Source organism: Rhagoletis zephyria, unplaced genomic scaffold (genome assembly GCF_001687245.7).
Source record: "Rhagoletis zephyria isolate East Lansing unplaced genomic scaffold, Rhagoletis_zephyria_1.1 Rzeph_scaffold_00724, whole genome shotgun sequence".
In the NCBI taxonomy this organism is placed as follows: Eukaryota; Metazoa; Arthropoda; class Insecta; order Diptera; family Tephritidae; genus Rhagoletis; species Rhagoletis zephyria.
Genome location: NW_016157808.1, coordinates 94,192 through 117,081, shown reverse-complemented (window position 1 = coordinate 117,081; position 22,890 = coordinate 94,192). Strand labels below are relative to the sequence as shown.

The following is a 22,890-nucleotide window of genomic DNA, read 5'->3' as shown; positions in this document are numbered from 1 at the left end:
TGTAGTTTCAAGCATTTCTGAAATTTACCGTTATATGAAAAGCGGCCGTAATTTTAGTCCGATTTCAACAATTTTCAATGGTTTACTTTTATGTGGCAAGCACGATAACCATACCGAGTTTGGTACAAATTGCTAGAACGGTTAGCGAGATACATATACGTGATCATAAGTGGGCGGTCCCACGCCCATGTTCCAAAATTTTATCATAAACGTATTTCCTGGTAAAGAATTGTTGCAATCATCAATTTTGAATAAATTAGCTTCAATATTTACTGATTTATCGAAGATTTTGTATTTCTCGAAATTACCGTTATATGGGATGTGGGCGTGGTTATTGTCCGATTTTAGAAATTTTCGGCCAGTTGGTATGCTGTACCAGGACCAACAACTGTGCCAAGTTTGGAAGAAATTGGTGTAGCGGTTACCAAGATATACACATGTAACCATAAGTGGGCGTGGCTACGCCCATTTTCCAAAAATTTATAATATTCTTATTTTTCGTCTAAAAATTATTGTAAATATCAATTTTGAGTGAATTATCTTCAGTAGTTACTAAAATATCGCAGTTTTCGTATTTCTGAAAATTACCGTTATATGGGAAGTAGGCGTGGTTATTGTCCGATTTTGCCCATTTTCAATACCATCCGTCCTACGCCCGAAAGAAGTGCACGTACCAAGTTTCGTTAAGATATCTCAATTTTTACTCGAGTTATCGTGTGCACAGACGGACGGACGGACGGACGGACGGACGGACGGACGGACAGACAGTCACCGCTTAATCGATTTCTCTTTTCATTCTGATCATTTATGTATACATTTGTCTATATCTATCTCGATTCGTTTTGCCTGTTACAAACAACCGTTATGTGAACAAAGTTATAATACCCTTGTGCACAAGTGAGCTCGGGTATAAAAATGGAATACAAATTTTCAAAGCCACTTTTCTCGAAAAGCCCTCTATGAATGATTTTTATTTTTTAATTTTTAGAAGCTAGAAACAATATACTTTTAAAATTTGCAAGACTTTCCAATGTTCAGCAACCTTTAATTTAATATTGGTTCCGACGCACCGTGTAGCCTTTTAAAATTATTTTGCGTGCTGTTTTTGAATTGAAACTAGATTCAAACAATGCACCTGATGTAAAAATTTGTGAACGTTTTTCGAAGACTTAGCCGAGTTTATGCGTTCGCACGATTGCCGCTTCATCGGCCCCAAAATTCGGTTCACAAAAAAGTACTAAAGCGAAGTCTCTCCAACACAGCAGTAATGCTGGCGTACGCCCGCTTCTGTGTTTACAATAAAATTCGAAATTTATAAAAAAAACTGCTGTATCTTTTAATAAGGCTAAAAAGAAACATGGGTTTTGACCATGATAAAAAAAGAAGGTAGTTTAATTTCAAAATTTTTGACAAAAAATAAGTTTTTGAAGTTTTATAAATTTTACAAAATTATGAGCTACCTTGCCACATTGATAGCAATCAAACAATACATCAGAGGATTTAATGTTGTGTGAAATGTTCGGTTATTTGTGCAATAATTTTTTGGTGGGGAGCGGAGGAGGAAGGGGTATGTCACCTAAAAATCCACTCCTTAGAAAGAACACGGTATAAACTTTAATAAAAGTCATCCCTTGCCTCCTTGCCTCTTCTAAAGACACTCGGGTCCCATTTCAAAATGGTGTAAAATTAGCATTTTCGCAAAGAAAAATTAAACTCGTGTTAGGCCATTAGCAGTATTTTTGCGGAAAACTCATCAGTCCAACTCCGGTTACGCCATCCAAAGTATTTTTGCGCAAACCTCCCTCCAAATTTCCAAAAAAAAGTGCATATTTCAAACCGAAATTCTTGTTTCAGATAAAAGCTTAATCCTTTGACTAGACGTATAAAAAAATAACCCTTAAACATTGTACAAATAACCGAACCGTATCATGTTCTGACCGACAACGAAAACACTTTGAAAACGAGTTTTGGGATTGTGGGCTGAAGGCTGTTCACACCGGCTGTTACTGTTTTCGTTGACATTTCTTACAAACTTTGTTTACAGTTTTGCTACAAAACAACAAACTTGTCCTTAATTTTCTTCCCATTAACAACATATTCCTCTTATTCTTATTTTAATTTGACCTGCCAATTAACAATAAATCCGAACTGACATATTAAAGATGATAAAATATGACTTCCACTTCGATCAATAATCGAAAAAAACTAGTGCAGATACCAATTGGAATGAGTGGAACGTGAGTGTTCAAGTAGTTTTCAGCGAAAACTGGTTTTTGTTTGACAGATTTTACATGGACGAAAACACAAGTTTTAGGTCGAAAACCAGTTTTAGCAACGAAAACATGTTTTCGATGTCGGTCAAAACATGGTATTACTATGCATTTTTCTATAAACAAAAATTTTATAAAATGAGACTCCAGTAATTTTCATCTTATGTGGATAGTTATTGTCACAAATACATAGCTTGGTGCTTATATGTACGTATATATATTTTTTAGCAAAAAGTTGTACTGTTACAAGTCGCAGGGCATCATTTTAACTCGACATCCTCCCTAATCCACGGATAACGGTACATCGTTTAGAGGTTTAAAAATATTTTGAGTCAGCTATTTTTTATCAAACTGCATTAGATCGTGTTACGTACTGGATAAACTTGGGAAACACTGCTTCTATGTTTTACCGCTGCACATTTTTATTTATTTAAACATATACTTACTAGCAGACCCGGCGAACTTCGTCCCGCCCGAAATTAATTTTTTTATTGAAACATTTGGTCCAACGTTTTCACCAGCAATTCACGTTTACGTTTGGTTTTGTGGTCGACAGAAGGCATATACTACATTGCCGTCTTAAATAACCTGACGAAAGCATTATACCGGGAAGAAGACCTTGCGTCTCGATGGTGAATCGTCCTTGAACCTGTATAGTATAGTTGGTGGCAATTTCCAAAGTGGTGAGTATCATTGGTACACATTCTGTTTAGTCAACGTAAAGCAAGGACCGCAATGGTTCTGATGGTTGATTTAACGGGGGTTATTTGACTTTGATCTCTGGTGCCTCCAAATTGAGGATTTTTAGCAATAACTCGGCTTCAGCGCCACCTTGCGCATCTTTTTTTGCAATAGTATTGCCCCTATCGTTACCAATACATATATATCTCGAATATGAGTCAAATCGGATCACAAATAGCATTTTGAGTAATAACTCGACTCCAGCGCCACCTGGCGCTTTAATTAGTGAACTTAAACTATACAGGGACCTACTCAAACACAAAAAAATGTCATTAAAATTGTTTAGGGGGAGTCCACCCACCAGAATAAGTATTTTACATACTGACACTTTTCGGCATTTTCGCCCATACAAAAAAAACTATCACGCATTCGTTATACGGAGAAAATGCGCAACATCATCAGCAAAAAAAAAATCTGAAAAATCAACGGTAACTTATAGCCATTTAAAACTTGCACTTTATGATATTGAAATTGAGTAAACTACAAAACTGCGAATTTGGTGCCATTTGGTGCAAAATGAACTATATTTCTATAAAAAATTAACAAAAAAATGTATTATGAAAAAGAAAAAAACACTGTATTCTGGGTGTACACATATGTTTACAGATAGATAAAAGTTTCAATATGTTTGGAAAGCGCCACGCCCCCCTTTCCAGTAGCCCCAAAATCTCTATACCAATTTCCAGGACACTACTACAAATATTTCCAGAGATATACGCAATAAAAATTTCGATATTTATGGGTGATGCCACTCTCCCTTAATATATCGAAAGTCTGCAGAAGGTGTCCAAATTTCGGTACAGCCGTTCGCGAGATCACCTCTTATAAAAAGAGGGAGANGTGGTCGACAGAAGGCATATACTACATTGCCGTCTTAAATAACCTGACGAAAGCATTATACCGGGAAGAAGACCTTGCGTCTCGATGGTGAATCGTCCTTGAACCTGTATAGTATAGTTGGTGGCAATTTCCAAAGTGGTGAGTATCATTGGTACACATTCTGTTTAGTCAACGTAAAGCAAGGACCGCAATGGTTCTGATGGTTGATTTAACGGGGGTTATTTGACTTTGATCTCTGGTGCCTCCAAATTGAGGATTTTTAGCAATAACTCGGCTTCAGCGCCACCTTGCGCATCTTTTTTTGCAATAGTATTGCCCCTATCGTTACCAATACATATATATCTCGAATATGAGTCAAATCGGATCACAAATAGCATTTTGAGTAATAACTCGACTCCAGCGCCACCTGGCGCTTTAATTAGTGAACTTAAACTATACAGGGACCTACTCAAACACAAAAAAATGTCATTAAAATTGTTTAGGGGGAGTCCACCCACCAGAATAAGTATTTTACATACTGACACTTTTCGGCATTTTCGCCCATACAAAAAAAACTATCACGCATTCGTTATACGGAGAAAATGCGCAACATCATCAGCAAAAAAAAAATCTGAAAAATCAACGGTAACTTATAGCCATTTAAAACTTGCACTTTATGATATTGAAATTGAGTAAACTACAAAACTGCGAATTTGGTGCCATTTGGTGCAAAATGAACTATATTTCTATAAAAAATTAACAAAAAAATGTATTATGAAAAAGAAAAAAACACTGTATTCTGGGTGTACACATATGTTTACAGATAGATAAAAGTTTCAATATGTTTGGAAAGCGCCACGCCCCCCTTTCCAGTAGCCCCAAAATCTCTATACCAATTTCCAGGACACTACTACAAATATTTCCAGAGATATACGCAATAAAAATTTCGATATTTATGGGTGATGCCACTCTCCCTTAATATATCGAAAGTCTGCAGAAGGTGTCCAAATTTCGGTACAGCCGTTCGCGAGATCACCTCTTATAAAAAGAGGGAGATTCTCTTTATATAATTAGTGTCGGTAACACAGGGCAACACCGATTTTGATGCGGCAAATGTTAAAGCTGTTTTTAATAGACTTTTTTGTGCTGATTACGAATCCGTAAGTACAAAGTTTTCATCATCTCAAGATTTTGAGAAAAACGTGGTGAAAGTGTCAAAAAATCGTTTTTTTTTGCAATATTTGAGAAGCTCTAGCAAGGAAACAAAAGGTGATAGAACCTGCCACTTAGGCTTGAGTTAAAGCTAGAACTACAGACTACTATCCCTGAAAATACTATTCTTGCACCTTGCCCTGATGGCACCTATACTCATTTCCTTTTATCGCCCAACAATAAAAAAAATACTGGAAAATTATGCAATTGAAAAAAGGTGTAAAAATCACTGTTAGCTGTTCAACAAATAACTATAGGTGACCTTAGGGTCAAGGTGCAGGAATAGTATTTTCAGGGATTGGAGTCAGAAGTCCAAGCCTTAATTCAAGCCTAAGTGGAAGGTTCTAACATCTTTTGGTTAATTGCGGTAGGTACTCAAACTTTCCAAAATCAGTTATTCCTGTCCAACAAATAAGTGACCATCAAGCAAAGGTGCAGGAATTTGCAGGGATAGTAGTCGAGATTTTTTGCTTTAATCTAAGCCTAAGTGGGAGGTTCTACCACCCTTTGTTTCTTTCCTAGAGTTTCTCAAATATTGCAAAAAAAGGCGATTTTTTGACACTTTGACCTCGTTTTTCTTAAAATCTGGAGCTGATGGAAATTTTATGCGTACGTCAGAAATAGCGCTGAAATGTTAGCATAAAATTTTTTTGCTATTTTTGTTGGCCTGAGTAATAAGTATTGTTAAATAGCCAATACGCACAAACACTTTTCGAACTGTAAAACAATGACTCAATTCTATTCTACGCAAATCTATAATACGGGTATCGAATTTCATCAAATCGGACCATAAATAAGATTTTTTGCAACAGATCGGTCCCTGCTCCACCTACCAGAAAAAAAGTATCCTATATGTTAACCCAGACAAAAAGACCCAAATTTCAAGCAAATCGGACCATAAATAAGACTTTTTCGAATAGATCGGTCCCTGGCCAACTTAACGGAAAAAATGGATCCTATATGCTAATCTAGGCAAAAGGCTACCTATGTATCAAATGCATTTTTTTAGCGTAGATCGACCCCTGCGCCACCTATCCGAAAAATTAAAACTTTGTGCACTCCTCCTTCTAAACACCTTTCCAAAAAAGCAGCAACCATTCGTATCGCTTATGAAACATAGGAGAAAATTGTTCATGCTCACAATAAATTTCACAATTATCAGAAATTTTCCACCTTTACATCGTCAAAATCATCAAATCTTGCGAAAATGCACAATTTCGTCGAAAAAAAATTCAAATTTTTCGCGTTCTTCCGGATTTATCCGAGTTTTCCACTTAGAATTTTCTATTTTTCTATTCGAAAGCCATTCCGAAGGAATTGTACAAAAAATTCCATACAAAAAAATCAATTGTCGATTTTTCCAATTTCCCGACTTTCCCCGAAGGTTTTCCCAAAATTTTCTTCCGTAAAAACCGTCTCCTGGCAATAACGAACAACTAAAAAAATTTTGCCAAATCGGCCCAACCGTTCTCAATTGATGAGTGACTATACATTTTTCACACCATTTTTATATATATAGAAGATACGTATTTAATACATACATTCTTGCCACTGGTAATCACATGAATACAAATCCTAAAAACGAAAATGTGACTGCAATATTTCTTGTTTAAAATGTTTTAGATCCATCCGATTTAGTTGGGCTTGCTAGTCTTTCCATTGCACCACAACTAATTGGTCGGAGCGATTAAGTTGGTGTAGTGTGCGCACCTCCATACATCTTCATGTACATATTTCAAGCGAGCTCTACTATTTAAATAGGCGGCCGATAAATTCTGTGGTATGAGGTGGCTCCTATAGCTTAATTACATCTATTCCGTGTGTTGCAATATCCACGGAAGCAGCAGTAATGAAGAAAATGATTTAAAAATATTAGACAAATTCTGTACTTAAATGTTTGGCTTTCCTTTATTTTTCCATTTGAAAAAGTTAGTACAAGAAAAAATACGTTTTCTGTCAGATAGGTAACATGGCGGATAAGAAGAAGAAGTGAAACTACCCGGAAAAAAGAATCTTATATGCTAATCTAGGCAGAAAGCTAACTACGTACCAAATTTTAAGCAAATCGGACCATAACTGGTCCTTCTCCTTCTTCTTCTTCTTCTACGATTTTTTCGAATTGATCGGTCCCTGGTCCATTTACCGGAAAAAAGCATATATGTGCTAATCTAGCAAAAAGCTACCTAGGTACTAAATTTTAAGCAAATCGGACCATAAATACGATTTTTTCGAATGGATCGGTACCTGGTCCACCGGAGGGTTTTCCTAAAATTTTCTTTCGTAAAAAACTTCTCCTGGCAATTACGAACAACTGAAAAAAATTAGCCAAATCGGCCCAACCGTTCTCAATTGATGAATTACTATACATTTTTCACACATTTATATATATATATATAGATGTACACACATGCACATATACATATGTACTAATATATTGCTCATATGTTCTGTTAAAGAGAGCTGCGAAAGAAGCCTTTGGTTATGTTCGTACATTTTAGTCCAGTCAGTAGCTCACAATAATTGTAACGCTCGAGTTCAGTAGGAAGAAATATACACGTTTTTAATAATGAACTATACACGTTTTAATAGTGCTTATTAATAATCGAAATGGTTATGGGGGAATAAAATAAACCCCCGAATTATCAGGAATTCATATATGTGTAAATCTCGCACAAACATTTGGCGCCCAACGTGGGGCTCGATTAAATTCCCCAATTAATTAGGGGGCAATCTCAGTCGCCCGCTGCCACCGCTAAAACCACAGTCCTGCCTGCGCTGACTCAGCTCAGTCGTCACGAACCTTAAAGAGTAAAATCATCCGGTGATTGTCTCTAACGGTGCTTACAAGTGCGGTACACTGGAAAGTTAACCCAAGTTATTGGTACACGCATAACACCAGCAGCAGGCCAGTTCCTGACCAATGTTTAACATAAATAGAGCACAGTTAGCAGTCTCATCGCAATACTAGTCCAGTTTGTACTGCATACTTCTGCAACAACTACAACATCGGGTGCCGACCGCCAAACTTACGCAGCATCGACGGGCACTTCAAATCCCAGCAAACCATACGGAGCGCATCAACAGAAACAAGGAACATTAATGTAAGTGGGTGCAATTTCAATTGGTTGTGTATTTATTCGTGGCTAGAATGGCATTAGTTCAAATTTCAAGTGAAGACCTAGCAAGGGTGCAGATTAATCATCTGGAGGAAATAAAAAGGTTATTTTCTAGTTTTAAGAAAGATTCAGCCGTGCAAAAAACTAAGACGTACTTCGATCTGCGATTAAGAAAACTATCACAGCTACAAAGCGACTTTCAAACTGCACACACTCAAATTTTTGCAAACGGCATCGATTCTGAGCATGCATATTGTACCAATGAAGTGTACTCCGCCGCTTTCGACGATGCATATATGGAAATGTATTGCGCTATTAGCGATCGCAATGATGAGTTGTTTCCTTCACGGCATGATGTAGAGTCCGTTTCTAATCCACCTCGGTTATATAGCATTTCATCGATTTCAATGCCGCATTTGCCGGCATTTTGCATTTTCGGGCAAATTTACCGATTGGCCATCATTTTTCGATGCGTTTAATGGGTTAATAGTTACCAAACTTGAATTAAATGATATTCAAAAATTTCATTATCTCAAGGGGGCACTTCCAAGTGATCACGACATTGATTTACATCAAATGTCGCTTACAGAAACCAATTATAAAATAGCTTGGAAGTTGCTCATACAGCAATACGATAATCCACGGATATTCACACATCATATGAATGCTTTGTATAGCCTACCCAAGCTGCAAAGGGAGCGGGCAGATGATATTAAGTTCATGCTCAATGCTGCAAATGTATGTATAAATAATCTAAAATGCCTGAAAATATTTGTAGATGATAGCAAGTTTTGGATCGTACATCACCTTATCACTAGGTTGCCAAAAGACACTCATCAGGCTTGGGAGCATCACCTCGGCAATAAAACAACGATTCCGACCTTCAGCGACCTTGAAGAGTTTCTGTATACGCGACTACATACATTAGACGCCATCGCAAATCGCTCTGAGTTAAATGCATCCTCAGACCCCGTTGACAATCGACGTCACACTCAAGGGCCTCCTTCCAAACGCCGACAGCAATCCATTCCACGTTCCAAATCGTTTCATACACAAACCAAATTCAGCAATAACCCTACCAAAGCTAATCATTGCATATGATGCGGTCAAATGCACAATCTACGCAGGTGTCCAACGTTTCTTAGCAAGGGCTGTCTTGAAAGAAAGTCTTTTGTAGACAATCACAAACAAATTTGTTTTAACTGCCTCAGTCAGTCCCATAGCATTTCTCACTACACAAACAAGGAATTGTTCGCAGTGTGGCAAACGCCACCATACTCTATTGCATATTTCGACAACTGCGCTTTCGTCCACGCAGAGTCATTACCCAAACATCGGTCGCAAAGCGGCCAACGAAGCTCACGCTGCAACTCCGGCAACTTCCGAAAATGTATTCGCCACCCATTCGGCAACAATAGCCAATATACAATCGCGAACCAATCGCAACCCTCAACGCAAGGTGTTGTTGGCAACTGCATTTGTCGAATTACAAAACGTCGAAACCGGTGAGTTTACAGTGGTGAGAGCTTTGTTGGACCAAGGTTCAGAGGGAACCATAATCTCTGAAAACACCGTGCAACCTCTACGGTTGAAGAAAAATCCAAACGCAACCGAAATTCTTGGCATGGCACGGTTTACTTCAATCTGCGCTCACTTACGTATAGAAAATTCAGCATTTTAGTCGAGGTTGCTTATGTTTTAAATTCAATAACATCCTGTTTGCCAACAAATAACATAGTGCCTCAATCGTGGCCACATCTGCATGGTCTTCTTCTAGCAGACCCTTCATACCACAAATCCAGCAAAGTCGATTTGCTTATTGGTGCCGATCTATTCGCCCAAATCATTTTACCAGGAGTGCGGCGGAGCTCTCATTGCCAACCGATCGCACAAAATACTCAACTGGGTTGGATTCTCTCCGGTAGTATACCTCAACCGAACGCAAAATCAACACAATTTCGCTGCTTGTCATTCCACACTTGAATTGGAGAAGCTTATAAAGCTTTTTTACGAGCTTGAACAAGAGCCGTCTCAACGAATTCTCTCTGACGAGGACCTATGGTGTGAAGAGTTCTTCCAACGCACTCATACCCGTCTAGAAGATTGGTAAGAAGATGGTAAGATTACCTTTAAAATCTATTTTTTATCTCAATCAGACTTTAGGTCGATCAAGGCAAATGGCTTTAAATCGTTATTTTCAGCATGAGGACTAAATATCCACGGAATTTAGCCCACACGAACGCCGCCCCCTACACCAGCAACTTCGACTACACCAGCAACGACTACAACAGCAACAACGACTACAACAGCAACAACAAGAACTACAGCAGCGTCATCAACACGGCCAGCCAACATAAGAGACCGTACCAACACTCCCTGGTGACACCGTCACCATAGCAACGCAACATGTAGCCATACGACTCAGCAACACGAAGAGCACCAGCTATAAGAGATGTGACTTGGCAACACACAAGTGAGTCAGCACGGAGCTGTCGTGAACGCGCAGCTACTAGAGAATAGCTCTCGACTTGTACATGGGCGACTATGCAAGGCTTGGCTGTTCAAAGGTAGAGCGCCGCCACCCCACAGTCAACCGTGAAGCCGCGCGAGGGCGACGCCAGTTCGCCTACCAGCCCCGCGCCGACGTCGCCCAGAGGAGCACACCGACGTCGCCCAGAATCTAAGCGTCGTTAGCGGAGCCGTGGTCGTGAACGCGCAGCTACTAATGAATAGCGCATGACTTGTACATAGGCGACTATCAAGGGCTTGGCTGTTCAAAGGTCACGCCACAGTCCACCGCGAACACGCGTAACGGCGACGTCCGCTCGCAACTCAGCAGCGCGCCACCATCGTCGCACCAACGTCGTACAGCAGCAGAGCGCCGACATAGTAGCGCCGACGTCGCACAGCAGCAGAGCGCCGGCATAGTGGCACCGACGCCGTCCATCAGCAGAGTGCCGACAGAATAGCGTCGCAAGCAATAGCGTGCGCAAGCACGCACAACGGTGACGCAGAAGTAGAACGCCGACACAAGAGCGCCGACGTCGCACAGCAGCAGAACTCCGACAGAGTAGCGTCGACGTCACCCAGCCGCAGCGCACTGGGGATTCACCGTTAGGAATTCAAACACCGTTAATCGTATTATGTTCATAGAAATTAAGTAGTAACTCGTTTTTTAGAAATTAAATAAAGTACTATTTGCAAAGGCCCCACAATATAAATTTATTGTAACGGGCCCTGGGCACGGCGAGTATACCTCAGCATAGAAAACAGAAGCGTCGGGGCCTTCACAGGAAAACGCTTCGTTACAACTGGCGCCCGAGCAGAGACCCTGCAAATAGTACAATACAAAGAGGACATTTCGAAGCCGCTAATTAAACCAGCCATGACAGAACCAGTGAGCATAGCGTGGCTGGACAGCGTATCCAAGGAACTGTTGGTGTCCATCACACAGGAACTGGGCATTGAACACACAGGCACCACTCGAGAGATGAGGAAACGGATAGCGGCATGGGCCGCCAAAGCACACGTCGACCCGGAACTTCATGCAAAATTACTCGCGATGGAAGCAGCATACAACGAATAGGAAGGAGGAGGAGGCCCACTGGAGAGACGAAAGTGAGCCAAAGACACCGTCAACCGTGAATCAAGGCGAAAGAACTGCTAATGTGCCCGTTAGGCCGCCAACGCAGAGCCAGTTCACATATCCGCCACCGAGTATGCAGCCGCCACCTCAGCACCCGTCAACGACATCCACCGCACCAACCGCTGACGTGCTAACCAACGGCAACCATGTGCCTACCGTTACTTTTGCGCCCATCATCGACCAGGTACGCAAGTGGTCGGTGAAGTAAGATGGAGGACGCGACCCGTTGGCGTTTACAGAGCGATTAGAGGAGCTGGCCGACGTCTACACATTAAATGTAGACTTATTACCAAAGACGATGCCTGAATTGCTAAGCGGCACCGCCCTCCATTGGAACCGCAACAACAACGAGCATTGGACCAACTGGGCGTCATTCAAACGTGATTTCCGGCACTTTTTCCTACCGGCCCGGTATTTTGAACACCTGGAAGATGACATAAGGCAACGGAGGCAGCGCCCGCGAGAAAAATTTAAGGACTACGTGATCGCCATTCAAAACCTGATGCGACACGCGGGTCACAGTAGTGAACAACGGCTGGAAAGATTTTTCGAAATAGCCACCCGGAGTACTTGCTTTATATCAAACGGCGAGATTTTAACACTTTGACGGAACTCCTCACACTCGCCGAAGACTATGAAAGCATCTACGAAAGCCATCGGCGGGTCCCAGAAACCGCCCGACGAGAAATAGCGAGACACGTTGGTGACGACCCCATTATGTCACCCCAACCGAGACAGGCACTTCAGCAACGGCCGCCACCGCGCATGAATAAGCATCATCGAGAAGCCCCCGAGTACAGCGCCGGACAACCAATAATTTTGAGCCAGGAACGCGGCCGCCTCTACGCCCTAATATCGTTGGGTCGAGCGCCCGCGGAAGCCGTCATCGACACAGGTGCCTCGAGAAGTTTCGTGTCCGCCAGCGTGGCGGAGCAATTGTTTAGCTTGGGGAGAGGCAAAAAGATAACTGTGGCCATAGGAATCCTTATGGCCGATGGCACCAGGAACCAAATATCCACGGTCGTGAGGACCGTAGTCCGCCTTGGACAAACGAGCCACAACGCCGTTCTGCATGTCATGCCTGGAGCAATTGACGACATCATTTTGGGCCTGGACACACTAGGGGGAATGGGAGCTACGGTGTCATGCGGCGGACACCGCGTCGTATTGACGGAGCCACCTATACAACCCACGCCGACGACACCAAGCGAGCCAACACCGAGGACCCCAAACCACCCGTCATGACGAACCATCGCCCACCAAGGAGCAGAAAAGGGAGGCGCCGTACAAGACGACGGTTCGCAAGAGAGAGGGTCGACAGAATAGAACACGAGGACGCCAACCACGAAGATGAGGCAGCCCGCATACACGACTTTCTAGCCGAAGAACTGAAAAAATTCGAGACTTTGAGTGGAGTAGCCACAGTGGGAGAGCACCGGATCATCATGACTGACGAACGCCCCTTCAAACAGCGGTACTTTCCGCGCAACTCTGCAATGCAATCTGTCATCGACGCGGAAATCGGTGAGCTACTCACGAAAGGATGTATCGAGCCGTCGCGCAGTCGCGTAGTGCACCGATCGTACTAGCCCTGAAGAAGAACGGCAAGTGGCGCCTATGCGTGGACTACCGTCAACTCAATGCCCGGTCAGTACCGGACGCATACCCCTTGCCGAGGATACAACACATATTGGAAAAACTGCGCCAGGCGAAGTACATCAGTAGCTTAGACCTCAAGAACGGGTACTGGCAAATACCTCTGGTGCCCAAAAGCCGCCCGCAGACTGCCTTCACCGTACCGGGACGCGGCCTGTTCCAGTGGCGCGTCATGCCGTTCGGCCTACATTCCGCCCCCGCCACATACCAGAGAGCATTGGACCAATTCATTGGCCCGTACGTGGAGCCATACGCGTTCTCCTACCTCGACGACATAATCGTCATAGGCTCCACCTTCGAAGAACACGTGAAACACTTGCGAGAGGTACTCCGACGACTACAGCGGGCCAACCTGTGGATTAACCCTGAGATGTGCGACTTTTTTAAAAGGGAGCTCCGGTACTTGGGCCAAGTCATTAGTGACAAGGGCATACATACTGACCCCGACAAAGTCCCCGCCATCAAGGAACTAAAACCACCGACCAACGTGAAGGAGGTACGCCAATACCTCGGGATAGCTTCCTGGTATCGCCGGTTCGTACCCGACTTCGCCACCCTGCAGACGGACGCCAGCAATTTCGGCCTAGGGGCAGTACTCACACAGGAGGTGGAAGGCGGTGAACGAGTAATCGCATACGCAAGTCGGAAGCTTAATAAGGCAGAGATCAATTATTCTGCCACAGAAAAGGAATGCTTAGGCATAGTCTGGGGAATACGCAAAATGAGGCCCTATCTGGAAGGATACCGATTCAACGTCATAACCGACCAGATGTCACTAAAATGGTTAAATTCGATCGAAAGCCCCTCAGGTCGCATAGCGCGATGGGCCCTGGAGTTGCAACAACACGCGTTCGACATCGAGTACCGCAAAGGAAAACTGAACTTAGTCGTGGACGCACTATCTTGACAACCCCTAGAAACGCTACTACGAACCACCGTGGCGGAGCCACGATGCAAGTGGTGGCACAGACGGGTCGATGAAGGCGTAGAAATACGCCGATTACATGATACAGGAGGGGCAGCTCTACCGTCATATACCGTGTCGATCCCAGGACGAAGAGGCAGTCCCCTGGAAACTGTGTGTGCCCAACCCCCTCCGTCGACAGGTACTGAGGGAGAACCATGACATACCAAGCGCGGGACACATGGGTATTCGCCGGACAGTAGCACGGATTGCCAATCGGTATTATTGGCCAGGAATGTTCCGCGACATCAGCCGGTACGTCCGTCAATGTGAGTCCTACCAGAAGTATAAGGAGGCACAACACAAACCAGCCGGCAAGATGCTCTCGTAGGTCGCACAAGAACCTTTCGCCACGGTGTGTGCCGACTTCATCGGACACCCCAAGAAAACAAGACGGAACGCGCCAACCGCACTATAAAGCGAATTATCGCACAACTTACGAAGGCACAACATAGGCGGTGGGATGACCTCCTCCCAGAAATCACACTCGCCTTAAATACGAGCGTCACAGCCTCCACAGGATACAGCCCTGCGTTCCTAGTGCAAGGACGGGAAACACGCCCACCAGGAGCACTCTTCGACGAAATAAATGTCGGAACAGGTGAAATAGCTCCGACGGCCGAGGAAAAGTACACAAGGATGCAGGAGGCGTTCAGGATCGTCAGACAAAATATGGAACGTGCCGCGACCGACCAAACGCGCCACTATAACATTATATATCTAAGGCAGCAGAGGGTTTTGCGACAAAACTAGCCCCAAAATATGCCGGGCCCTACCAGATACTCCGAAACGTTTCCCCGGTAATCGTGGAGCTACGAAAGACCGACGACGGGAGGACAAGAACGGCGAACCTTGCCGAACTGAAGGCGTGCAAGACGGCCGAAACACAACAACTTAGCAACACGGAAAACGGGGGAGAAAACCACAAAAGAAATTAAACTAAATTTTTACTCCCAAAAGATAAAAAAGGGGAAGGGAATTTAAAATAAAATAAATAAAGTTAGCAAGACCATCGCATCAGTGGAGACCGTCATTCGATCGTCAAATAGCGAGCCAGCCACACGTGGAGAAACGAAAGAATTTTAATAAAGGTGAAAATCAATCAACGTTGAACATGGAAAGCAGGAAAGGAGAGTGTGAAGCGCTTACGCGAACGCGTAGCCGAGGAAAACGCGAAGCGACCGCGGACCCAGATGCTGGGCGTGGGGCCGACCATAGGCCCACGGGATGCTGCCCGCGCACACGCCGAAGACGCCGATGCCGCCGCGATGTACGCGGCACTCACGCACACTACTGGACAGACGCGCGGCCAGCAGCAAGCAATGACGACCCAGCTAGCCGCTAGACGGACCGCCGTCGCACGCGCTGCCAGCATACACGCCGCCGCCATCCACGCGGAAACAACCCGTGCTCTGTCGGTACACGCGATCGCGGCTCACGCAGCCGCAAGGTACGCGGCCACAGCCAGACTTACACCCACGCTGAAAATGCCGACACCGCACAGGCTACAGCAGCACGCGCCGCCGCAGCCCAAACAACTGCACGACGGACCCTCGCCGCGCGCACAGCCGCCGTACACGCTACAGCGGCGTTCACCAACGCAGCGCGCGCTGCCACGAAATCGCCGGGCGCACACAAGCCGCTTTCCCGACCGTCAGCCCTTCGGGAGACGACAGGTACTACACCGCCGGGGCAACCGCCTTCTCGGTGAGGAGGGTAGCTTCAAATCACGACACCAGGCACGGGAGCGGAATGGACACGGACAAAACCACGTCCACTATTAGCCCGCCCAACGAAAGTATAACAAACGACAGCTCGACGAGCGACAGCGCATCGCACACCACTCCATCGGACACTAGCACGACCACCGATAGCCCAACAGGCGAGAGTCCAGCTAGCGACAGACCGGCTAATCAGGACACCGACATGGGGTTGGCCGAACAGCTCAAAATCGAGCTATCCTCGGACGAGGAACCGCCACAGCAGACGTCGGCGGACCAGCGAGTAATTTTCCCGCCAGGACCCGGCGGAGTAGCGCTGTATGAGGCCGACCTGCATACCAGATAGCGAGTGTTGGCACGACCACTACATTTGGGTGGCCGACTCCAGGAAAGTGGGAAGGGTGACACACGCGGTACAGGAATGGCAAGAGTTTCTCCGGTGGGAATACCAGCAGCGACATCAGCGGGAGGCCCCCACATACGGGAGGTACATCTGGAGGTACCACAACAGACCAACGATAGCGACTGCGGGAGCTACATGGTGGAAACTATCGAGAGGGTGCTGAGATACATAGGACGCAGAGGAGGGCCGCGCGCAAATGCTGAGGGTATTCCAGCAACCACCGGAGGCAACAACACCACTACCTCCACCGCCACCACCACGACCCACGAAGCCTCCAGAGGCAACAGCAACACTACCTCCACCGCCACACACACCAGTATCCCCAGGGGTAGTACCACTGTCACCGTCACCGCCCCGAGCACCAGCACCAAGGCTCGTCGACACCACCAAGGGAACAAACGGTCATTCCCGCCGAAGAAGCCGACGGAACAGCGCTGGACCAGTTTCCGGAGGTCGCCGAGAGGGTCCGGAGGACTATTCGCGACATCGCAGAGGGAACCTGCGCGTCCCGGGTGAGGTTCCGGGCGGCAGAATACCGAGTCAATGTATACCGGTGGGGCGCTCGTATAATACCGAGGCACCGCAAAACTTAAGCCCACCGAAGAAGGAGGGAAGTGTGAGGACTAAATATCCACGGAATTTAGCCCACACGAACGCCGCCCCCTACACCAGCAACAACGACTACAACAGCAACAACAACAACTACAGCAGCGTCATCAACACGGCCAGCCAACATAAGAGACCGTATCAACACTCCCTGGTGACACCGTCACCATAGCAACGCAACATGTAGCCATACGACACAGCAACACGAAGAGCACCAGCTATAAGAGATGTGACTTCGCAACACACAAGTGAGTCGCCGACGTCGCCCAGAGGAGCACACCGAAGTCGCCCAGAATCTAAGCGTCGTTAGCGGAGCCGTGGTCGTGAACGCACAGCTACTAATGAATAGCGCATGACTTGTACATAGGCGACTATACAGGGCTTGGCTGTTCAAAGGTAGAACGCCGCCACGCCACAGTCCACCGCGAACACGCGTAACGGCGACGCCCGCTCGCAACGCAGCAGCGCGCCACCATCGTCGCACCAACGTCGTACAGCAGCAGAGCGCCGCCATAGTAGCGCCGACGTCGCACAGCAGCAGCGCGCCACCATCGTCGCACCGACGTCGCACAGCAGCAGCGTGCCACCATCGTCGCACCGATGTCGCACAGCAGCAGCGCGCCACCATCGTCGCACCAACGTCGTACAGAAGCAGAGCGCCGACATAGTAGCGCCGAAGTCGCACAGCAGTAGCGCGCCACCATAGTCGCACCAACGTCACACAGCAGCATAGCCCCGACATAGTAGCGCCGACGTCGCACAGCAGCAGAGCGCCAGCATAGTGGCATCGACGCCATCCATCAGCAGAGCGCCGACAGAATAGCGTCGCAAGCAATAGCGTGCGCAAGCACGCACAACGGTGACGCAGAAGTAGAACGCCGACACAAGAGCGCCGACGTCGCACAGCAGCAGAACGCCGACAGAGTAGCGTCGACGTCACCCTGCAGCAGCGCGCTGGGAATTCACCGTTAGGAATTCATACACCGTTAATCGTATTATGTTCATAGGAATTAAGTAGTAACACGTTTTTTAGTAATTAAATAAAGTACTATTTGCAAAGGCTCCACAATATAAATTTATTGTAACGGACCCTGGGCGCGGCGAGTATACCTCAGCATAGAAAACAGAAGCGTCGGGGCCTTCACAGAAAAACGCTTCGTTACAGTCGTCTAACTGCTAATTCGGAATTTCGCCACGGTTATTCCAGCACCATTGAGGATTACTTCAACCTTCAGCAAATAACCCCAGCACTTTCCACCGAAGACCAGTATCAAGTCATCTCATCCACAGGCAAACCGACCTTCACGTCTTGCGTCCTACCACACCACGCAGTCATAAAAGCGGAAAATTCCTCCACGAAGTTGCGCGTTGTTTACGACGGCTCTTCGAGGACATCAAACGGAAAATCGCTAAACGATTTACTTTGTGTGGGACCGCCATTAATTAATGACTTATCAGCTGTCATACTAAATTGGAGAACCCACAAATATGCGTTTACAGCAGACATTCAGAAAATGTATCGCTGCATTCGTATGCACCCTGATGATGCTCAATACCAGCGAATTCTATGGAGACGTGACAATGGTCACGTTCAAGAATTTTGTTTGACAACAGTCAGCACTGCGTCTGCGCCATTTACCGCCATCCGGGTTCTGCATCAAATTGTCGTGGATGAAAGACAACGATTTCCATTAGCAGAAGGGGTATTATGGCACGAAATGTACGTGGACGATGTACAAACAGGTAGTCACTCATTACAAGAGGCGTTGACAATTCGTGAACATCTCAAAGGTGCTCTTCTATCAGCTGGTATGGAGCTCCAAAAGTGGGCAAGCAACCATGATGCCCTCCTGTAGTCCATACCCTCAGAGCATCGATCCAATCAAGGGCCACTTCAACTCAATGTCAATGAAGCCATTAAGACACTTGGTCTGTTTTGGACCCCGACAACAGATACTTTCCATTTTAAAATGAAATCGGATATTGACTCTAATCCAACGAAACGTTCTATCCATTCCACTATTGCTCGACTATTTGATCCGCTTGGATTCATCACTCCGGTAATAATATCAGCGAAAATGATATTGAAGCTGGTGTGGACAACAAAAGTAGATCGCTCGAACGGCTACACAACGGGCTTGCAGTGGGATGAGACACTTCCAGCCGCTCTGAGTGACCGTTGGCAGAAAATTGTGCAAAATTTAGTTACTATTCACCGAATAACGATTCCAAGATACATCAACTTCGCTCCTGAAGATATTTCCTCTGTCGAATTTCATACCATTTGTGATGGCTCATCTTCAGCTTACGCAGCTTGTACTTACATGCATGCTGCAGTATGCAGATGGTGCAACTCACACCCATTTATTAGCCGCAAAAAGCAAGGTAACTCCAGTAAAACCTCTCACAATTCCGAGAGTGGAACTATGCGGTGCTATGTTAGCAGCAACACTAGCCACTTAGGTAAAGCAAAACCTTCGCTTACCAATGGAAACCGTTCATATGGACAGATGCAATACCCTCGAACATCCGGCAGATTATGCGACACGTGGCAAGACCGTTGCCGAACTTGGCAATTTGAATATTTAGTGGAATGGACCAACATGGCTACGCAAAACCGAATCGTCATGGCCAAATTACATTCTTAACTTGGAAGACACCAACGCCGCAGCCTCCGAAGCTAAGCCAACGCTTATTCGGACGTACGCAGTTGTTCAAATAAATTCAACAATCGGACGTTTTTCGTCGCTTAACCATTTAATTCGTGTCAACGCATATGTTTTACGTTTTGTTTACAATGCTCGATTAGATCATCGCTACTCCAGGAAGGCAGACTCTTTATCTAAAGAGGAACTTCAGAACAGTCCTAAACATCTTGTGCGATGCGTACAAGCTGAGGAATTTCCGGAAGATATTCATTAAAATTTAACAATTCTCTTCCAAACAGAAGCAAAATTTACAGTTTAACGCCATTTCTCGACGAGGAGAACATATTACGAGTAGAAGGTTGCTTACAAGAAGCAAATTTATCATATGATAAAAGGCAATTATTTTATCGCAAACTCGTCATTTCACTCGTGTAGTGGTGGAAAAGGCTCATCGAATTGCTTTGCATGGCGGTGTCCAGTTGACAACAGCGTATATTCGCCAGCGGTTCTGGATAATACACACCAGGAAGGTGGTGCAGCAGTATGTTAGAAAGTGTATTATATGTTTTAAAAGCAAGCCGGTTGTTGCAAGTCAGCTAATCGGAAACCTGCCCTTACAACGCATAAACCCACCTAGTAAACCTTTCTATGCCACTGGAGTGAACTACACCGGTGCGACTGAGCTGAAGGCATCGCGATATCGAGGGAATACCGTCTACAAAGGCTATATCGCGGTCTTCATTTGCCTAGCAACCAAAGCCGTATATTTGGAGGCTGTCACTGGCCTGTCAACTGAATGCTTCATGGCCGCATTTCAGCGCTTCATAGGAAGGCGTGGTATTTGCCACGACATCTACAGCGACTGTGGAACCAATTTCGTTGGTGCACAAAAGGCGCTGCGGCAGGATCAATTAAGATTCACAGAAGCAGTTAAACATCTGGGAGGCAAATGTCAAGTCGGTAAAATACTATTTGAAGCGAGCAGTCGACAGTACAAGATCGACATACGAAGAGCTCTTTCCACGGTACATGTGCGAACTGAAGCTTGCCTCAACTCGAGGCCCCTTTGCACACTGACCGCCGATTCAGATGACTTATTCGTGTTAACACCTGCATACTTTCTGACTGGTGACGCATTACTGGCACCGCCTGATTCAGCTGTGAACACTCCAGGAATCGGTGCTCATTATCTGGCACGCCAGCGTATGATACAGCAATTTTGGAAAAAGTGGTCGTCTGACTGGTTGTCTCATCTCCAATCTCGGCCTAAGTGGCGCCAACAAAAAGCCAACATGAAAATCAACGAACTGGTTTTGATAAAGGACGATCGCTTACCGCCACAGCAATGGATGTTAGGAAGAATCATAGAACTACATCCTGGAAATGACAAGCTAGTTCGGGTAGTTACTTTACGTACAAAGATCGGTATAAGCAAACGCTCTATTTCAAAACTTTGCCGGTTACCAATAACTTCTTGCACCGAAGAAATCCTTTCACCAGACAACCACACTGATTGCATTCACTAACCTTTTGTTTCAGAAGAGCTGTTTACCTATCCACAAAGAAGGCACAGTCATGCTAGTCTAGCATTAGGGGCGGCATGGATAAACTTGGGAAACACTGCATCTATGTTTTACCGCTGCACATTTTTATTTATTTAAACATATACTTATGTACACACATGCACATATACGTACTAATACATTGCCCATATATTCTGTTAAAGAGAGCTGAGAAAAAAGCCTTTGGTTATGTTCGTACATTTTAGTCCAGTCAGTAGCTCATAATAATTGTAACGCTCGAGTTCAGCAGGAAGAAATATACACGTTTTTAATAATGAACTATACACGTTTTAATAGTGCTTATAAATAATCGAAATGGTTATTGGGGAATAAAATGAACCCCCGAATCATCAGGAATTCATCTATGCGAAAATCTCACACATACACGTACTATATCCTCGGAAAAGCAAACAGTTTTATTTTCGAACATTTGCACAGGTGTACCGATTTCTTGCAGTTTGGGAACGTGAAAGACTATTAATATTTTCATCCAACTTCACTAACTTCAAACATTTTGTTTACTTTTTCAAGACAAAAATTTTACTGCTAGTGAATCTTGTAGCATGATTTTAGTTAAATGTCATAAACTTGTTAAAAGTCAAGTGGTCGGCAACAACACCAAATGTCAATAAATGAAACTACCTTCTATTTTTGTATCATGGTTTTGACGACTTTTAACAATTTTAGCTTTTATCAAACGCTAACCGATTAACATTATATTTTTACTATAGGCCTTTCAAATAAAAAGGAAAAAATATCCGGTTCGCGCTCAACAAAAAATGCATTTTTAAACTTGCCCATACAAACTAGACCACCCTTAGTGTAAACCTACCTACCCTGGATTAAACAGCAGGTCAATAATTTTGCAGCAGACGTTAAGAACTAACAAAAAATGCATTCTTTCAATAAAACCTACCCGCGATTGTAAAAAAAAATCTTTTATTTAAGGACTGTTATAGCAAAATTCTTTAAAGCGTAGAACAGAACTTTAAACTTATTACTCACATCATCCCATTTGATGAACTTTTCTCCATCTCGGAGAGCTTTCGGTACCTCCACAGGTCCAGTGGATACAAATGTCGTGGAGCTCAGCATGTTGCACTTCTTTTGTTTTTTTTTCCTCCACAATTCAAAAATGCCAGATCACTCAGGAACAGAGACAAACACTTTCGGGAGTAGCCTTATCAGAAGCAACAGCAAACATTCGTTAACAGGCTAACCTAATATTCGCGGCTTGCGTTTTGGTACGCACGCCGTCGAATTTGTTTTTTTGCGTCACCCGAAATTGGCTTGCGTGCGTTTGCATTTGATTTCATTGAGCGAAACGTCAAATCAAAATGTCACGCAGAACAAAAATTGGAAATTGAGTTAGCTTCATACGCACGCCGTTCAATTTCGGTTGGTCCCATACAAGTTGTATGTGCATGAGAAATGTTTGACAGTAAATTGGCGGCGTGCGTGAATATTAGGTTAGCCTGTTAGTTAGTTCGAGCACCACTACTACGAAGCAACTACCAGAAGTTTCT

General features: G+C 44.8%; 1 protein-coding gene across 1 annotated transcript in view; it reads right to left on the bottom strand.

Moving 5' to 3' along the window:
* The window catches only part of LOC108361255 (1-phosphatidylinositol 4,5-bisphosphate phosphodiesterase classes I and II-like), a 63,866-nt gene extending 41,219 nt beyond the window's left edge, over positions 1 to 22,647 (bottom strand). Inside the window, exon 1 of the mRNA XM_017613835.1 lies at positions 22,370 to 22,647. Coding sequence (XP_017469324.1) covers positions 22,370 to 22,459 — 90 coding nt within the window. The 5' untranslated portion in view covers positions 22,460 to 22,647. The remainder of the gene's footprint in view (positions 1 to 22,369) is intronic.
* Between the last annotated feature and the right edge of the window lie 243 nt (positions 22,648 to 22,890).